General features: G+C 42.0%; 1 protein-coding gene across 1 annotated transcript in view; it reads left to right on the top strand.

The window, feature by feature from the left end:
* The first annotated feature begins 3,271 nt into the window (after nt 1–3,271).
* Nucleotides 3,272–20,082, top strand: part of JMY (junction mediating and regulatory protein, p53 cofactor) — a 73,604-nt gene continuing 56,793 nt past the window's right edge. Inside the window, exon 1 of the mRNA XM_040579738.1 lies at nt 3,272–4,498. Within this exon, the coding sequence (XP_040435672.1) occupies nt 3,494–4,498 (1,005 nt within the window). The 5' untranslated portion in view covers nt 3,272–3,493. The remainder of the gene's footprint in view (nt 4,499–20,082) is intronic.

Below are 20,082 nucleotides of genomic sequence, written 5' to 3' on the forward strand. Positions count from 1 at the left end.
GATGGGGTTACAGCACTGACGGGTGACAGAAGTGTTACAGATGTCGTCTACCTGGACTTGTGCAAAGCTTTTGACACCGACCCGCACAACATCCTTGTTTCTAAACTGGAGAGACATGGATTTGAGAGGTGGAGCGCTCGGTGGGTAAGGAATTGGCTGGATGGTCACACTCAGAGTTGCTGTCAACAGCTCAATGTCCAAGTGGAGACCGGTCACGAGTGGTATTCCTCAGTGGGAACAAGTGGGACCGGTGCTGTTGGGCCTCTTTGTCAACGATGTGGACAGCTGGATAGAATGCACCCTCAGCAAGACTGCTGAGGACACCAAGCTGAGTGGTGTGGTTGACATGCTGGAGGGAAGGGATGTCGTCCAGAGAGACCTTGACAAGCTTGAGAGGTGGGCCCCAGCAAACCTCATGAGGTTCAACAAGGCCAAGTGCAAGGTCCTGCATGTGGGTTGGGGCAGCCCCCAGGATCAATACAGGCTGGGTGGAGAATGGATCGAGAGCCGGCCTGAGGAGAAGGACTTGGGGGTGTTGGTGGATGAGAAGCTCAACGTGGCCTGACAATGTGAGCTTGCAGCCCACAAAGCCAGCCGAATCCTGGGCTGCACCAAAAGTAGCATGGCCAGCAGGTCCAGGGAGGTGATTCTCCTGTCTACTCTGCTCTGGTGAGACCCCACCTGGAGTGCTGCATTCAGCTCTGGAGCCCCCAAAACAAGATGTACATGGACTTGTTGAAGTGAGTCCAGAGGAGGGCCATGAAGATGACCAGAGGGCTGGAGCAGCTCTCCTGTGAAGCCAGGCCGGAGAGCCGGGGTTGTTCAGCCTGGAGCAGAGAAGGCTCCAAGGAGACCTTATAGCAGCCTTTCAGTATCTGAAAGTGGTGCATAAGAAAGATGTGGACGGACTTTTTAGTATGACCTGTAGTGACAGGACAAGTGGTAATGGTTTTAAACTAAAGGAAGGTAGATTTGGGTTAGATGCCAGGAAGAAATTCTTTACTGTGAGGGTGGTGAGACACTGGAACAGGCTGCCCAGAGCAGCTGTGGGTGCCCCGTCCCTGGAAGTGTGCAGGGCCAGGTTGGATGGGGCTTTGAGCAGCCTGGTCTAGTGAAAGATGTCCCTGCCCATGGCAGGGGGGCTGGAACTAGATGATCTTTAAGGTCCTTCCCAACAGAAACTCTTCTATGATTCTGTGATTCTCAGAGTAATTTTCAGCCAGCTCTCGAATGTTATATTTACCAAACGTCTGCTTTAGATCATATTGACTTGCCCCTCTGCTATTTAAGAACAACCAGGCTAATACTTGCTTTGAAGAACTCAGCTTCTACAGTAATGTACCTGAAATACTAAGAATCTGATCTTTTGGCTTATGAGAAATTTTAATCCATGTTTAATTCTTTGAAGGCTGGATATACATAGATATATTGCTGCATCTTCATTGTTTTAAGTTTTCTTTCATGCATTACTAAAGCAAAAATTGGATTGCTGCTTACATTGATCTCCTGAAAATCTGTTTCTGAATTTTTAACAGAAGGAGACAATTTTCTCCACCAATGTATTATTTGCTTGCTTGCTTGGCCACTTCTACATGGGGTATAATCAAATCTTCCAGATTATTTCACGGGTGCTTTGATCTGATGTCTGGAGTTATGGTAAGAGAAAAGAAAGCTGCTCTCAGAGATGTACAGCATACATCACCCTCAGCTTTAGAACACAGATGCGGTCTTTCCTCTGGCTGCGGAGCCGTAATTTCCCCCTTTTTTCTAACAGCTCTGACTGGGTATTTGAGATGTAACCTTGACTCTCCCGCATATATGAAGTTGCTTTGGTGATGACCAGGGAATGCCTGGACTGTCAGGAGCTCTCCTCAAGTATTTCAGCCTCTAAGGATAGCATGCTAATCAATACAGTAACTTTAGAAAAAAGCTGTGTCTCACTCTTTCTTCTGTGGCAAATGCAAATTAAAATGTCTTATTTCCCCAGTACTTCCTCTAATTTGCAGCAGGACAACAATATCACAGATGGCCAATGCATATTGTATATGGCTCTTGTTTTTAATGCAACTAGTTTGGATCATTATAGTAAGATATTTTTTTTTTCATTTATACAACAGGAGAAATGGAATATCCCAAAGGGCACCAGGAAACTGGCCCTTGGCCTTGGAATCACAAGTGATTAGTCATTCCTTCCAGACATGCTTATGAGAGTTGTCTATCCTGGCATACTGTAACCTATGTGCTCTGCAATACACTTCGAAACCTCAGCGAGCATTGCAAGCGCTACCAATTCTGAAGTAGGACTGGCCAACACGAGCATAAAAGCAGTGTCTCAGCGCAGTTAACTCCAGTTACAGAAGTACACAGTTGCCCAAGGCAGCTGTTTCAGAGTATGCCCTTTTTCTCCAGGTCTCATCACATATGCTTTTGCAGCCTAACTGCAAATGCAAACTGCTGCTACATGGCACACCATTAGGCGTTCTTAATAGTGGATCTTAGAAGCATTTTGGTTCCATCCTCAGTCAGAATTAAGTCATACAACTAAAACAAGCTCTTGAATCACCACATCCTGTTCTGTAATTATGAAGAACACCACTTCACAGGAAAAGCAGTAACAACCCCCCACAGATACCATTTCCCTGTGAGAGGATCTGTTGCTTGGATGGCCCTCCATACTTAAAACCCTTCTGCCAGCATGGGGGCAGGGCCCTTGTAAAGCAGCAGGACCTGCAGGCCGCTGCAGCGCGGACCGCCGAGGCCGGCGTGCCCCACGGGGCTGACTGGGAGCTAACGACAAGGCAAGAGCTGCGGCGGGCAAAGCCAGCGCTGCCTGAGAAGCTGCCCTCTGAGGAGCAGAGCCCCTCACTCCCCAGCGCGTCGCCGGGCGCTACGGTGCGGTCACGGCACTACTGACAGGTGCCAGATTGCAGCCCCGCTGCCCCGCCCCGCCCCGCCCCCTCCCGCGCAAGCGCCCCGCCCCCACCCCCTAACGGCCGCGGCGCGGCTCGTGCCCTTCCCCAGCATGCAGCGCGGGCCGCGTCGCACGTTCGAGGGAAGGGGCGGGGCACCACCTTCCCCCGCCCGCCACTGGGGCGCGAGGAGGGAGGGCAGGAGACGGCGAGCTTGAGGCTCCGCCCCTCCTCCTCCGCCGGAGGAGACCGAGCGGCAGCCAATGGGGAAGGGGCTCCGCGGGGCGGGGGCGGGGTTTCGGGAGGCCGCGGGGCGGGGCGGGCGCTGAGTTGCCGCAGCGCCACCGCCGCTTGTAAACAGATCGTGCCCCACGTGACGGGCGCCAAGTACCTGTGCGGGGGCACCGGGCATTGTCTGCCGCGGCGGCGCGGCGGTGACCGACGGCGAGGCTCCTCGGCAGCGGGCTCCGAGCAGAGAGGCGGCGACTCCTCTCCGTCCTCCCTCGCCGCTCCGGTGGGGATCCGGCGCGTCTTTCCCCCCCGCCCGCAGCGCCTTCCCCGTCCCCCCGCCGCTAAGATGGCTGATGGTGGGCAGTGAGGCGGCGCGCGGGGCTGTGGGGAGCCGTTGCCGGCCGGCGCGCAGCGGGGCAGGCGGGAGCGGCGGACGGGAGCGGGGAGGGTGGGGGGTGTGTGGGAAGCCGCGCAGCGCCATGTCCGCCTTTGCCCTGGAGGAAACGCTGGAGGCCGACTGGGTGGCTGTCAGGCCTCACGCCTTCCAGGAGCGGGAGAAGCACAAGTTCGTCTTCATCGTGGCCTGGAACGAGATCGAGGGCAAGTTCGCCATCACCTGCCACAACCGCACGGCGCAGCGCCAGCGCAGCGGCTCCCGCGAGCTCTGCCGCGGCGGCCCCGAGGCCAGAGCCGCCCCCAAGGCCGGCAGCCCCGCGGCGCGCAGGGACGCGGGCCTGCCCAGGGGCTTCTCCCAGCCCCGCGCCGAGGCGGCGCCGCGGGGCGCCGAGCGGGGCGCGGTGGCCGAGGCGGTGCCGAAGGGCTCGCTGCGCGCCAAGAGCAGCCCGGCCCGGAGGCCGCGGCGGGGCCCGGAGGCGGCAGGTGCCGCCGAGGAGATAGAAGTGCTGGAGCTGGGGAAGGAGGAGGCGGCCGCCGCGCTGTCGCTGCCGCCTTCGCTGCTGCAGGCGGCCGTTCCGGCCGCTCCCGACGCGGAGCCCGCGGGGGAGGAGTGCAGCTGGGCCGGCCTCTTCTCCTTCCAAGACTTGCGGGCTGTGCACCAGCAGCTGTGCTCGGTGAACTCGGAGCTGGAGCCCTACCTGCCTGCCTTCCCCGAGGAGCCCTCGGGCATGTGGACGGTGCTGTTCGGGGCCCCGGAGCTATCTGAACAGGAGATGGACGCGCTCTGCTGCAAACTGCAAGTTTACTTGGTCCACAGCTTGGATACCTGCGGCTGGAAGATACTTTCGCAAGTGCTCTTCACCGAGACTGACGACCCTGAAGAGTATTACGAGAGCCTGAGCGAGCTGCGACAGAAGGGGTACGAGGAGGTGCTGCAGCGAGCCCGCAGGCGGATCCAGGAGGTGAGGCTACCGCATGGTCCGGATACCTCCACCTTACTGTTGCCTTTTCTTTACCCCACGATACTTTCTTACTTGTTCTTTCTAGTTGCTCCCCTGCTCCCCTCTACCTTTGCAGAATTGATCAAACCATGGGCCAAAAAAAAAAAAAACAACAACCACCCCAGGAAAACTGTCTAGTTAAAAAAAAAACAAAAACAAACCAACAGAAAGGCTTTGAGAAACTTAGTAAGAAAATGAGGCTTAATCTTTCCAAGGTCTCTAGGGCTAGGATTTAGGAAGGTGCAAATTTTCCTGGTCATCCTAGTGCGGCTCAGTACTTCATTCTGTGTGGTCAAATTTAGGTGGTTGTGAAAAAGCATCTGGTGAATCTGGCAAGATCTCACTCCCAGATTTTTGTTCTTGTGTTGCCTTGCACCAACATGTGTTGGAGTCTGAATTTTTCTCTTTAATTAGAGCAGCAACGTGTGGTGGTTATTTTGACCTTAGGCACTTGGGGCCAAAGAAATTCGAGGTTCCTACAGGCTTTGGATGCTGAATCAGGTATTTCAAGTAAGATGATGTTTTCTGGTGGAATTGGAGTAATTACAACTTTTGTTCAGCTGGCAAGCTCTGGGAGTTGGGATTTTAAAAAGCAAGCTGTCCGGTCCTAGCGAGTATTTACAGCATTGCTGTTGGTAGTGTCTGGCAAGAGTTGGGTGTTTCAGGGTGTGCCATTTCTCTTTCTTGTATGATGTGCTATTTAGACTAAAGTAGCTGAGGAGGTTCTGCTAACTAACTTCTAGCATCGGTGTGTGAGAATTTTTTCACTTCTTTGTGGACTGAGGTATGAGTGCCCACATTTCCCCAATGTAAAAGGACTATTTTACACTTGTTATTGTGTCTCAGTGGCTTTGATCCAGATTGTACCAGGATCTAGGTAGGTATGACTGTGTGTGAGTCAGGTTACGGAATTTCTGATTTTTGCAAACACAGTCTAAATTGTGTTGAATGTATATAGGTCAAATCTGGCTGTTTCAGCTGCCTGCTTACATCACACCAATGTTGCATGTTCAAAAATGTGTGGTGGTGAACGTTTTTTCCTTGGATGGACTGTGAGCATATCTGCTTGCTGTCTGTTCTGATGGTGTAGTTTTGAGTCTTTGTAGGATGCAGGCAGAGCTTTTCCGTAGTGACTGAAGTTCACAGAGTGTGAGAAAATCATCTTATTAGTGATGAAATCGTAAGAACATCCAAGTGTTGCATTGTCAGGTGAAAGTTTATTTCCAAACTATTGTGATAGGGTATATCATTGTCCTTTTTTTTTTTTTTCCATGGCTATTTAAAGGGCTGAATTAATCCTTGCTGATTTTGGTACAACTAGTAATTAGACTTAATAATTGTCTTCTGCAGTAGTTTTAGTCCACAGAATATGAAAGCATATTGTCTTCTGCTTTTTTGTTTGACTGCATGAATGCTTGGGAGCATCTGTTTAGATTGACTTTGCTGAGCAGGACAAGAGAAATGCCTGTTAAACATGTGGAGTTTGGGAACTGGATACCTAACTCAAAGCATGTGGTGTTTTTGAGTAAACACTAATTTGGAATTGCTGAGCAAGAACTATTTGTTTCTTGGAGAATCTTGGCTTCTATTTTGTTTCTGTTACCAAGATGCAGTGCAAGCTTTATTGATCAGGATCTCTAAACTACAGCATTTTATTCTCGGTTAATGTTCAGAACTTGGTGCAGATGAATGGCAGAGCCTTTTGTTTGACTATAGCACAATCTTCCTTTCCCATGGTAACCAATCCAGTAGTGTACCTGAAGTCAGTACAGCTGTACTTCTGTCACTGTCAGTTGTGTAAATTGATCCTTCTTTAGTAGAGGTAGTTCATGTTTAAGAAAAGAAAACAGTAGAATGACCTACCTGCTCTTTCCCTCTTGATACTCAGAATTCTCTTTTCCTTACCTGTCAGTGGTTTACTTGGTCCCCAGGAAATGTCTGTCTTTTAGGCAAATACTGATATTATTTGTCATTGTAATTCTAAGTGAATGAAGCAATGGATGATGGTTACTGCTTAGTATTTCTGAAGTAAGGTTTTTCGTACTTTAAAGAAAACCTACTGAATCCATGTTGCATCTCTCATTTTAATTACTTTGAAGTTTGCCTGTTAGCTGATTTTGCCTCTTTGCCAATTGCAGGAGGGTTGGAATCCTGCAATTTTAAATGCTCTTACCTATTAAAAGAACTTTTGGGGAAAAGGGGAGGTGATTGAGCTGCATTGGTAACCAAAACGCTGTCTGGGAGCATAACGAATGTGGAGGGTCTTCCTTAATACAAAATTGTGCAAAATCCCAAGTTTAGAACTCCAAGACATTGCCCTAACATCTTAAAATATGCCTCTGCATATTTATGACTATTTCATATGTCTTGTTTCAAGGACAAATTCTTCTGTGCAGTTAGAATATTACTTGAGAAATACTTACAGTTTCTGTTGATTATATTCTTTGGGTTGCGGATGCAAAGTGAGCAAAAAACTCTCTCGTGTTCGTTGTTTCAGCATTGCCTACTTGGCCATCTGTTGCTTTCCATAAGTTACATGCAAGCCAGATTGTTTTCACAGCAGTTAATAATTTTTGTTTTTTGTAATAGTCTTTTTTTAAAAATCTGTCTCAATTGTAAACCTTTAATAAGCCAGAAGAATGTTGCAAATAGAAACGGATCTAAGATGAGGAGAAAAAATAGTTGTAGAGGAACTTTGTGACCTGGAATTAATTTCTTCTGAATAATTTGCAGTTTTGAAATAGCATTTTTTCAAATAAAGCTATTAATTCTGGAATAGTTTAGGAATTTAGTTTATGTTGAAGTATAAACTTGTATCTAAAGGAGAAAATACTGTTATACCTCATTTTCAAAAACAGTAAACACTTGTTTGGAATCCTTGCTCATTAAGTTTATGCCTGTTAAAAAAATTCCTTGGATGCTCAACTCGAGGTCTAAGACCCCAAATGGAGACCTGATACAGAATCAGTTAATGACTGGATAAAAAGATGTTATTATTTCAACAGAAAGGATGACACTGAATCCTTATTTGGGATTCCAGCTTCTTGGCCAGTATTTCCAATATCTTAAACTTTGCATCTAGAAGGCAGAAAAAGTTTGCCTCTGTACTCTTGCTCCTGCTAAGTTTCCTGTCTATGTTCCTCCTATAACATGGGAGAAATTTTTCTAGGTTGAGTGTATGTGCTTGCAAATTTTTGTGAGTATACTAATATCAAAGATGGTGTCGTATCTTTGTCACTGCTGTGTTGGCAAAAGGTTTAAATGCTGTGGTTTAACCCCAGCCAGTAATTAAGTACCATGCAGCAGCTTGTTCACTCCCCCCTCACCCAGGGGGATGGGGAGAAGAATTGGAAAGGAATGTAGAACTTGAGGGTTGAGATAAGAACAATTTAATAACTGAAATAAACCCAGAAGAACAACAACGGTAACAGTTAGAATGAAAAGGAGGGAGAAAGGGACTGGAACTAAATCCAGAGGGAATGGAGGAAAGAAAAAAGTGGTGCACAATACAATTGCTAGCTACCCGCTGACCAATGCCCAGCCAGTCCCTGAGCAATGACTGGCCAGCCCTGCCCGGGTTATACGCTGAGCATGATGCCCCATGTTATGGAACTTCCCTTTGGCTAGTTCAGGTCAGCTGTCCTGGCTGTGTCCGCTCCCGGTGACTGATGCCCCTCCAGCTTTCTTGCTGGCAAGGCCTGAGAAACTAGAAGTCCTATGACTTGGTATAAATATTACCTAGCAACAACTGAAAACATCAGTATGTTATCAGCATTGTTCACTAAGAAGAAAATTAACTATATCCCAGCTGAAACCAGGACATGCAATAAAAAGTAGTGTTAGTATGAACTGTGATTAAAGAGTTTGGCGGCTTAGTCATGCCAACAAACATATTCCATCGCATGCTTAGCCTTTTACTTGCTCTGGCATAGTGAGGTGTGAGTTTGGGAAGCCTGTCTTTACATTACATGCCTACTTCAACATCTTTGAATTAATGGCACCTGTGAATCTCCCTGTTTCTTACAGCTCTTGATTGCCATGGCAGTCTGAAATTCAGTGGATGATAGTCTATAGGGTCTTGGAAGCCAACTATGAAACTAGTCAGACTTGCATTTGCTTTCTTGTTGCTCTGTAAAATCTTTTGAATTTGAAGTGTCTTGAAGACCGTTTTGCATCTGTGTTCTGTGTATGTTCTTTTGAATTGCTTTAATACAAAGGTTCAGAAACACTTCTTAATGCATGATGAAATTCTGAGAGTATCTCATTTTCTGTGCCTAACTGAAGAGTGCCTTGAGAGTGAGGGTCTACAGCTATCCTTCCCCTATATAGTAGAATATTTTACTAAGCACAAGAATAGCTCTGAAAACTTTTGGCTTGTGTTGTTTGGCTTATTTTTTTTTCTTTTGGTTCAAAGGGCTAGAAAGACTAAGGAAAAATAAAAAAAAAATCTGTTTTGTTACAGTAAAAACTGGTATGAGAAGAAAATGTAGGGTTTTTTTGGTAGAAAGCGATATGGTCGCTTTATCTTCTTAAATCAATATAGATACAACTTTTTAAATTAGATTTGCATAACTTTAGTAAGCAATTTTTTTTTGTTTTGAATGAAATAGGATTGTCAAATCACATAGATTGGTAAGCAATTGGTTCAGTTACAAATAATGGAATTTCACATTTGTTGCTTTCCAAGGGTGTTGTCACATATTTCTTTTCTTCAAAAAAGCTACATAATATCCATAGGTTATTCTTTTGTTGTTGTTGTTGAATCTGTTCTAGTATCTTAGTGAAAAATAATAGTAAGGATCATCTCAGTAACTAGGAGATTTTATTTCCTTGCTTTTGGCCATATGCCTTCAGTTCTAAAATAGATGTATATATGGTAAGTAGTTCGGCACTGTACCAAAAATGAAAGTTTTGCAAAGGTAAGGTGACCTGTTGCTGTTCAGTGATCTGCTGCTAGGCACAATGGAATTTAAAGAGATTCAACATCAAACTTAAAAATAACATATAAGTTAATAATATGAAACGGTACAAAAAAGTATTCCAGTAACATAAAAAAAATGCTAGCAGTAGTGTTTCCATCAAAACCGATGTAACACCTTTCTGGGCAAGAAGCATAGAAAACTGAATTCTGTATATTAACTGCAATAGCTAGATTTAGAAGATGCATAAGGTGTCTTTAGGAGAGAACACTAGGTCAGATTTGAGTTTGAGAGCAAAGAGGATTAAAATAAGATACAATGTGGATTTTTTTTCCTATTGACATGAATAGAGCAGAATTAAGACTGATGCTGAGCATTTTGGAAATCCAAGCTATTTTTGTTCAAATGCTTCTTTTTACATACTCATTATTTGTAATGTTAATGCTTGTTTCCAGTAAAACTATTTTGATTCACCTCTAAATACTTTGTAAGTAGGCTATTTAAGTACTGAACCAGTACTATAAGTTCATGTTAGCCAAGATATAATACTTCAGCAGCTGTAGGGCACGCTCCGTAAGACAGGCAAGTAGGCCTCCAAGTTCTTGGGAAGATACCTGTATGATATTAGTACTTTGGCTAGTAATTCTGTTACTGTGCAACCAAAGATATTTTCTCAGTCTTTATCCTTGTCAGCCATCTTTTTATTTATCGTATTTGTAGCTGGAGTTATTAGCAATTATTTCAGGTTGTTACAAACCAGTCTTAAATTAATACATATTTTAAAGTCTCATTATTTTGGGCATTGGAAGTTGACACCTGACTCATTCTGCAAGCATCAAACCCAATAGTAAGGACCATATGAATCATTTTCAGATAAACAGAATCAAATGTGGAATAGTACCCTCCCCATCCCCTTTTCTGCAAATAATAAAAATCTAAGTCACATGGGTATTTTTTTCCAGTGTTTCAGTGAGTTTCTGAATTGTGGCTGTATTGGTAATTCCATGTTACAAGTTAAACACTTATTGATAACATGTCATAGTACTGGAAGATTAAAAAGTAGTATAGAGGGCTGCATCATTTGAGATTCTTGGACCCTTATAGCAGCAGGATAATATGCAACAACTTAATCATATGGTGGGCTCACAGTTGCTGGAAGTCCAAGATGTGATTACATACCATTTTAAAATAACGTGCTTTAAAATGGCTTCTAGGAATCCAGTATTTAAAGGATATTAGACCGCATTACCACTTTGTTCTTTCTTTAGTCTATGTATTAAAACTTTCTAAGTCCTAAGCAAAGTAACTATTTATCTTTTAATTGGAAATAATTTATCTTTTATCTTTCTAATTTTAGAGTGTTTAATTTTTTTTTTGACTGACCTTCCCTTTTACTTCTGTTTTATAGGTAGTAGCAAATGGTTTATAGACTTGTGATTGTAGGGTTTTTGTCATCCTTTCTGTTTTCTCTTTTTCCAGTCCTAGTATGATACTTGTTTCAGACTTGAAGTAATTTTTGGCTTTTTTCCCCTCTTTCTACAGTGCACTTGTGGCATATATATGTAGATAGACAATGCATTGCTTTATTAATGCCTTGTTAATTTGACAAGAGCTAGCTGAAGGTGATGAATACTGTGGCTGTATCTGAAAACAGTTGAATGTAATTAGGTATTCCTTCACAGAACTTGAGTTCTACATGAAAAGCAAGAGTGTGTTCTGTAGAATGCAGCAGTACTGTTCGGTATACTCTTAGTAAGACTAGACTTAATTTTTAGAAACTGAAAACAGCAGCTTGCTGGTCTTACTACTCATTTCCTTGTCCAAATACCTGGGAGAAGAAAAAAAAAAAGGAAATAAAATGCAATATATGCTCTGTTTAACTGCCTGAACTGGGATTGGGGAATTATTTATGTTGGGGGAGTATTCTGCTGATTATTTTATTTGGTATTCCTGTTCAAAATTTGAATTGTTTTGTTTCCCTAGATGTAGAGGTAGACTTTCCTCTATTTTTCATTTAAAGTTGTTATGGTTAATACACAGTTGCAGCATTTTCATACGACAGAATATTTTGAAGAGATGTGAACAAGCTATGTAATAAACGCTCTGTAACACATTGGCCTCCTTGGGATTCAGAGCTCACTTGATTTCTTAATTTTTAGATAAGGCATTGAGTTGTCATTTCTTCATGTTTACCTTTGTCGTCTTGCACATTTTTTCCAGCATTATTTTCTTTCTCTTCGACTGGATATCCTACCTTCAAGTCAGTGTCTTTTAAAATTGCTTTCTTAATCCAGTAACTTTTTTTTCCTCTCCATTTCTGTCTGAGATAGTATTACCCAGGCAGGTTTTGAATTTGAAAGCAGATACAGTCTAGTAATTCCATCTTTTTACATTTTTTGCTATAATATGACAAGCACTGCTTACAGATGGTCAGGGAGGTTTTAAGTTCCTTGTATACAAAAGTATTGCTACTGGAGAGATTTTAAAAAATGGCGGCACCTACATTTTCTTCCTCTTTGAGAAGGTGCTTTTAACATTCGTTTTTTAATATCAATAGAAATACTGTTGCAGTCCACCATGATATTGCTGTTACTGAAGAGAACTTCAGTGCTGTTACTGAAGAGACTCAGCCTGACTAAAGATACACCTGTAAAACTTCTGTCTTTTCAAGAAATGAAAATTTGAAAACTTAAGGAATATGGTAGAGAGAAGGAAGATAGGGTAGGGAGAGAGGTCATGTGTATTAACTAACTCATTGATGTTATGTATCTATATCAGAGCCATTGCTCAAGCCATTGCCCTGCTCAATAGGCTGTAGAATAAGGTGGGACTGTGGAATGTTAAGCCTGTTGCTGTAGCAGTTCAGAGTATCTTCTTAATGGTCTCAGTGTTCTTCCTCCTTTATTTTCTCCTGATAATGAACTGTTAACATTTGGTGATACTATAATATTACTCAGGGTGATTAATACTGTGCAACATGTATGAGTAACATCACCATAACCATTCAGAACAAAGATCTTGGATAGTTCACTGAAAGTCCCTGCTTTAAGTATAGAGCTGCTTAATAGCAAACATGCAGGAATGTCTTAAGAATGATGAAGGGTTGTTGTGCCCTTACGGGAAGTAGTAGTATGATCTCATCAGAAATCTGGTGGTGTGGTGATAGTTGCTAGAATATGGGTTAGTCTTTAATAATTGTTGAAACCCTTGCATAACTTGTAACAGGATTATAAAAGTAAAGTAAGTAGCCTAAATTTGTTGGGCAGGAGCTTGGATAATCTCACAGTATCTTCCAGTCACAAACTGTATAAATAAGAGAAATATGGTTTTGTTTTAATTAGTTTGTTGTTGAAACTTGCCCAGTTTCCATTTTCTGAAGAATTTGGACCTGAAATGTAAACCACACCATTGCTAGCTTGTCTGAAAATTTCATGAAGAATTTTAACACACAGTAGTAACGTTAACTTGAAATATCTTCACAAATGTCTCCTTGCTTACTAGGTCTTGCTTGTCAACTGTGTCCATTATTATTGGTAGCCTCTTATTTGAGGCTCATCTATGCAGGCTGGATTTTACTTTTGGATTAACTCTTCTAGTTGAGGGCAGAAGGGTGTTTTGATGTGAAGACAGCTTCCCTGGCAAGCTAAGTTTTGAACAATGTCATCTGGAGCTGTTCAGAGTAAAGTGCAAATAGAATGATGGTGGTATATCTGCCTATGACTGCACTCACCAGTTGCGACCATTTTGGCAGATGTTGTTTTCAGTTAAAACGCCTTTACTGGTAAGATCTCATCTCTGGGTTCCCTTTCTATCTATTCTTCTCTGTTTGTGGTATTTATATATTAAAAGTTATCAAATGTATGGATATTTTTTTTTATTACATATGGGGCAAACAGACATTATCCATTCAGACAAATCTGGACACTTAGTGGATGACTTTTGTCAACAAGTTGCTCCTTGTTGGAAAAGTGTTATAAAATGCTTCCAGTCATGCACCAACCTTTTTTTTTTTTTAAGTAAATGAAATACCTCAGCTTTCTTAATGCATAAAATAAAAATTTCCATTATCTACTATTATAGTACTTCTCAAAATATGTTTGTAGGCAATGTTTGTATGGCCGCCTTTTGGAAAAAATGCTATGATATTGGTGTGAGGGAACTGGAGGAGTTTTTTTTTTCCTTTTGGAAAACGCTGTTTAAATAATCAATTAGTATTTGTGATGACTTGCTGGCAATTTATGTGGGTCATCGAAAATTAGTAGCTCAACTTCTCATATAAGAGCATTGCATCATGACTTGTTTTGAGCTATTTTAGGGAGAGAGTATTATAAAAGAGTTTGCAATAACTTAGAATCATATATTTTTATTTTAGAAGGAGCCCCTCTGGGTTTTCTAGTTGAACCCCATGCATAAAATACAACTAAATTTGATTAGAGCTTTTCTTAAAAAAAATACCAAATAACAAAACAAACCCAATCTTTAAATAAGACTGTGTGCTTTATTTTTGTTTTAAAGAAATTAAAAAAAAAAAAAAAGAAGAAACAAATGTATTCCATTATGAAATTTTTCACGGAGAAAACATGTAGATCAGTTAGAAGTTTCTGAAAGTTTGTAATTTTCTACAAATAACACTGTGGCTTCAGAACCCAAGTTTTTCAGCCTTCAGTAATGTAATAACTGTTTTTAAAATTTTGACATTAGTGATTATACTGTACCAATTTGTCACTTAAGAATATTATGATTTAGCAAAAAATCCATATGTGGGGGGAGTTTAAAAAAATCTCAGGCTACCTGCAATTTTGGAGCTGCTGTGAAGAGTTGAATTTATAGCGAAATAGTATGTATACGCTGTTTCATTACCCATGGATTTTGTTTCCTCATAACATTTAAACTGTGTATCTTTTCCTCTTTGTTTCTCCATGAAAACAGAAACAAAACTAACCCAAACAGGTAACGCTACAGAATAGATGTCTGTGTTTGCCTGATACTAATATAAATTGCTTTTGTCTGAAATGTTGTGCTGTTGTGAAAGTGATTTAATAGCTTGTTGTGGTATTTGCTGTTAGAGGAAAGTGCACATGATACAGACATTTCAGCGGTTTCTTGATACCATGTTTAGCTTTTTGGTAGTAATAGTGGGCTTTAAATGTGTTCTTTCTTTTGGGCTTTTTTTGATGTTTTATTCAACTTCAAAATTAGAACCCCCACATTATTTTAGCTTAGAAATGTTAAAAATTGCATTTAGTTATGCAAAATGCTGTTTCCTTCTTAGCCCTGCCTTTCCATGATATGCACATTTTAGGAAGTGCTCTGGAGGTTGATGGTGTTGAGCTTAACCAGCCTTGAGAAATCAGGCAGGGGGCCATGAGTTACCAGTAAGGTATTGTCCAGGATTTGAAGGCAGTTAATCAGCCACATTGTTGAAGGGAGCTTAAGAACTGGATCGTCAGCTTCCTAGTGCTGAAAGAGGGGGAATCCTATTGCTTTCTGTCCTCTCCTCGTTCTGTGGAGTGGCTGGAAGAAAATGGGCATATTATCAGCAATCCAGTCCTAATAATTTGGTTGTAATAGCAGTCTGAGCAGGGGGAAGCTGTAACAAGCTGCAGGTGTTGTGAAGGTCATATGCAAGGCCAAGGGAGACAAAGAAACTGTGTATTCACAGAGAGGCAGGAGAGTTGGACAGAAAGATGAGATAAAACAGGATGCCTGCACAAGGGGGGAGCAGCGTGTGGTCACCACACCGGGACCAGTCATAAGGGAGGTGGAAGCGTGTGAACGAGTAGTTTTAACCTGTCACCTTTTACATAACAAAGCGTGCATAGTGTGTGTATTTTCAGATGGGGGTATAAATTGGTGTGGGTCTCTTAATAGCACCTGTAGAGTATAAATTGCTGTGAGTCTATTAATAAAGTGGTACTAACTTGATCACGTTGGTCATATAAGTTGTGTCTGAGCCTTCCGTGCCAACATCGTTCTCCCCTCTTCAGCGTTGTGTTCCTTCCTGTTGTGCTTCTCTGTCCTTGTGGTGTGCTGATTCAACTCTGTAAACCTCATTAAATTAATCCAAGAGAAACTGCAGAAACAGCTTTCTGCCAGATGCTCAGTTAGTTTGTTGAGGGGTCTGAGAAATACCAAAGCTAGTGCCGTGGAGGAAGAGGGCACCTGAGAGCAGAAGGAGCAACGAACTGGGGTGAAGTTGAAAGGAGGAGGAAGAGGGGGTGGGAAGTGGGTTCTGCTCTCAATAGGAGCAAGCCATTAGCTCAGCTTTGAAAAGTAAATTCATCTGTACTAGTGCCTTGATTCTATTATTGTCACAATGCTTTACCCACTTTCATTTAATTTTAAGTTTGACATTAGATTTCTTAGACATTTGAGATTATCTGCTACTATGCCAAATGAATTGTAAAACTGGTAAGAGTACCAATTCAGTGCTGCTGATACGATTCCCATGAGCTGACTTCAGAATGAAATTGAGTACAAGTCTTACATATCTCTTCCTCCCATCAAATCTTAGCCTTTTGTGCTCATAGAAGAGCATTCTCTCTTTAGCGGCGTGGGTATTTGGCTAGGCCTGTGTCCTGACACTGCAAACCTCACACAAAGAAGGGGTTTAAGAGTAGCATTGCCATACCTGCTGAGTGAATGTATTCATTGTATGCAAATACAGTTTTAAACAGCTGTCAGTTTTGAATATCTTGAATATATTTTCCTGATTAATAGCATAGTTGAGAAGCATAGAAGAAATGAGTCTGTGGGCCAAAAGTTAATGTATTTTATGGCACAGCATGAACACTTATGCAATGTATGTTCCTAGCTGCTGGCTTTGGGATTTTTTTGATCAGACTCCTGCAGAAAAGAAATTACTTAGAACTCATTAGGACATGTGTAAAATAAGCTGTTTGCCAAGCCTTCAGGGTGAGGTGTTGCCTAGAAGTCTTTTTGTTCAGTGTTACTTTGTTCCAACTGATCAGTGATTCATTAGTGACTTTATCTTTTAGTTATTTTGCTCCTTTCCAAAGGGAAGTAGTCTGAGTGCTGTAATAACTTTGAAGTACAGTAAACAGATCTGTTTTATTCATTGAACTACTTTACAGTGTAAATATTTATTTCTGTGTTACTAACATCGGGCAGAAAGCCTAATTTACCTGTACAGTGAGCACTCCTATGCAATTAGTCCTTGATTGCTATGATTTCTGTAGCTTACTTGTGGCTATGCTATTATAAGTAATATACTAAATTCAAAGAAATATCTGGTTTTCATAGGCACTCACTTGGCATGATGGTGTAATTCAGGAGTGGCACAGCCACATCACACATTAAGGGAAGGCAATCAGACAAGTACCACTGTAAAATAAAAGCAACTTTACCGTAATGTTACACATTTGTCTTGCTTACAGAAGGGGACATACATAGGTTTTAATTGTTGACATCTCTATCATGAGTTTTCAGAAGAGATCTGGTGTGCCAACTGTTGTCAGAGTTGGCAGCTTTAAGCCTGAGTCTTGTGATACTCCGACAAGTTACAGATGTACATACAGTTCTGCTGAGGCTTCTATTTAGAATTTTGGTGGGAGGAGAGAAGTTGCATTGCTTAGTAATGATGCATGCATGGAAATCATGTTTTGGCTCACTTGGCTACATTAAAATACTACTTCAGGTTTTCTTACGCAGTTCAGTTCTTTTGCTTTTCTGTGGACTTATATTACAGATAGTGTATTGAAATAAGGTACATTTTGGTAGGCAGTATAAATGAACTTGACAAAAGTAGTTACTGTTCTATGAGCTGTTAACCTAAGTATAAACAAAGGTAACTGATATGAATGAAAAGAGGCCAGGAAATACGCAGTTTGCTGTTCTTAGCCTTCTAGTGTACTGTCTTGTGGTGGGGATCACCTTGGCCACCAGGTACCCACCAGACTGCTCTCTCACTTACTCTCCTCAGCTGGATATAGTGAGAAAACACAAAGAAAGGCTCGTGGGCTGAGATAAGGACACAGAGAGAGAACTTGCCAATTCCTGTCACAGGCAAAACAGACTCAATTTGGGGAAATTAATTTAATTTATTGCCAATCAAAGCAGAGTAGGATAATGAGAAATAAGAACATATCTTCCCCCTGCCCCTCCCTTCATACCAGACTCAACTGTACTTCCAATTTCTCTATCTCCTTCTGCTGAGTGGTGCATGGGGATGAGGAATGGGGTTTTGGTCAGCTTATCATGCATTGTCTCTGCGGCTTCTTCCTCATGCTCTTTTTCTGCTTCAGCATGGAGTCCCACCCAAGGTAAGCAGACCTCCACAAACTTCTCCAATGTGGGTCCTTTCCATGGGATGAAGTCCATCAGGAATGGTCTGCTCCAGTGTGAGTCCCCCACAGGACCACAGATCCTGCCAGGAGCCGCTTCTGCATGGGCTTCCTAAGGGGTGACAGCTTCCTTCTGGGCACATACATGTACTCCAGTGTGGAGTCCTCCACAGGCTGCAGGTGGATGGGTATGTGCTCCACCATGGACCTCCATGGGCTGCAGGGGCACAGCCTGCCTCACCATGGTCTTCATCACGAGCTGCAGGGGAATCTCTGCTCCAATGTCTAGAGCACATCCTGCCCCCCCGCTTCACTGACTGGCCTTGGTGTTTGTGAAGTTGTTTCTTTTGCGTATTTTCACTCCTCTTCCCTGGCTGCTATCACCCACTACAATAATGTGGATGGGGTTTTTTTATACTGCAAATGTAAGGATTGTTGATGGCAATGCAGTCATGCAAACAGAAAGCTAAACGACCTGGTAAGGCTTGATGTTTTAACCGCAACAGGTGACATTTACATACAGAACCATGTGAGTAAGGGAGAGAAAAGCAGTTTGCCTATAGTACAGATTTCATGTAGTTGAGACTCCTGCTCATGTGTTCTCCTCAGGACATGTGGAAGTGTGTTTGCTTTTAGCAAGATTTTTTTTGTTGTTTAAAGATAGCTTAAAAAGAGAGAGAACAGAAACAATTAAGCCTGTTCTGATACAAGAAATTGCAGTCTAAGTTCAGTTGCTAAAATTTTGCATGCGAATTTTATGTACTCCAAAGCTATTCCTCTTCGGAACTCATTCTCTGGAGCTCATTGCAGACTATTGCAAGTGTATCAGCAGGAGGTTTTGTTATTTTACTCTTAGGATTGCTATTTGGTGGAAAGGACGTAGTATCTAAAAACTACTCTGTAGTTCTCTCTGATCCCTAGTTTTACCTGTGCTATTAAATAACCTGCTTAAATTGAAAAGCTTTAGAATTCTTTCTGGAAGTGGCAAGTAATACTATCAAGCTTCTGAGAATCTAAATTCATAGGCAAATAGGGTATTTCGTAATTACTATTATATTCTAAAATATGAAGAAGCTTAGCAAGACTGAAAAATACCCATTTTTACCTAAAACAGGCTACAAAGATATGTGTCATATTGCAATGTTTCTATAACATACGCAAAATATAATAGGAATAACAGGGAAAGTTTTGGGAGTAATAGCAAAGGAAATGTAAGACTGCAATGATTAAATCAAGCTTTGGATTACACTCCCAGCTGAGGTCAACCTGGACATAATTACACTGTCTACTATAATGCTTTTAAAGCTTCATGGAAAAAATATTTTTTGAAAAAATAAAGACAGAAATAATCTTTGTAATATAGTTCAAATATATGCACTGATAAGTTAAAAAAAGTTTCCTGCTGCTTAGAGTTTGTCTGCATAATAGTTGCCTAAAATATATGGATTCATTTAGTTGTGAACAATGTAACATCTGTGAAACATGATTCTTAAAATAAATGTAGTATTCAATGGGTATAGCACTAGTCAGGCCTGTACAGGATGTTACTCTACCCTCCTCCAACCACTTCTTTAAATAATATAATTAAAAAATTATGGAAGTCAAAACTTCATACTGAGACTGTTGAAGTGAATGAACAACAACACTGAATGTCTGTGCTGAGAATGTCTCATGGGTTTTTTCAAGGTGTTTGGTGCTAACACCTTGAAAACTGCATGGTTTTAAGGTACCAGGTTGGTTTGGGCATTTGGCCAGCTTAACCGATGTTGCCATCTTACTAAAAGGTGGTAACTGAATTTTCATGTGTCTAATAGTGTATTGTCTAGGTGCTGCCTGTGTGAAAATTGGAACATACACAGTTAAACTACCTGTGAGTCTGTAGAGGGCCTGGTTTGCTTTATGACATTATTAATTCAGTGGGTTCTGTGCTTGACCCAGTGTTACTGTTATCTGGTAGTCTGAATGCTGTCTGGATGGCTGCCAGTTACAAAAGTGCTTCAGCTGACTTTGATCCAGAACAAAAACTTTTATCAGTTTGCTTCATAGAGCCAAGTGGGACAGGTCCTCTGTGCAGCCAGCTTAGCACCACCTGTGCCCTACATCAGTGCCCCTTTAGGATTGGTGGTAATAAAGCAGCCTGGACTCTTCATCAGGGTTACAAGTCTCTATCTGTAAGCAGAATCAAAGCTGTCACTCTTCTGTTCATACCACAAAATATTGGTGGAGACATGGTAGTAGTTAATCACACCAGTTCCGAAAAGTAAGAGAAAGTAGTCTGACCCCTCTGTATTCCTTTAAACCATGTATATGGAACCATAGAATC

This window comes from Falco naumanni, chromosome Z (assembly GCF_017639655.2).
Source record: "Falco naumanni isolate bFalNau1 chromosome Z, bFalNau1.pat, whole genome shotgun sequence".
Lineage (NCBI taxonomy): Eukaryota > Metazoa > Chordata > Aves > Falconiformes > Falconidae > Falco > Falco naumanni.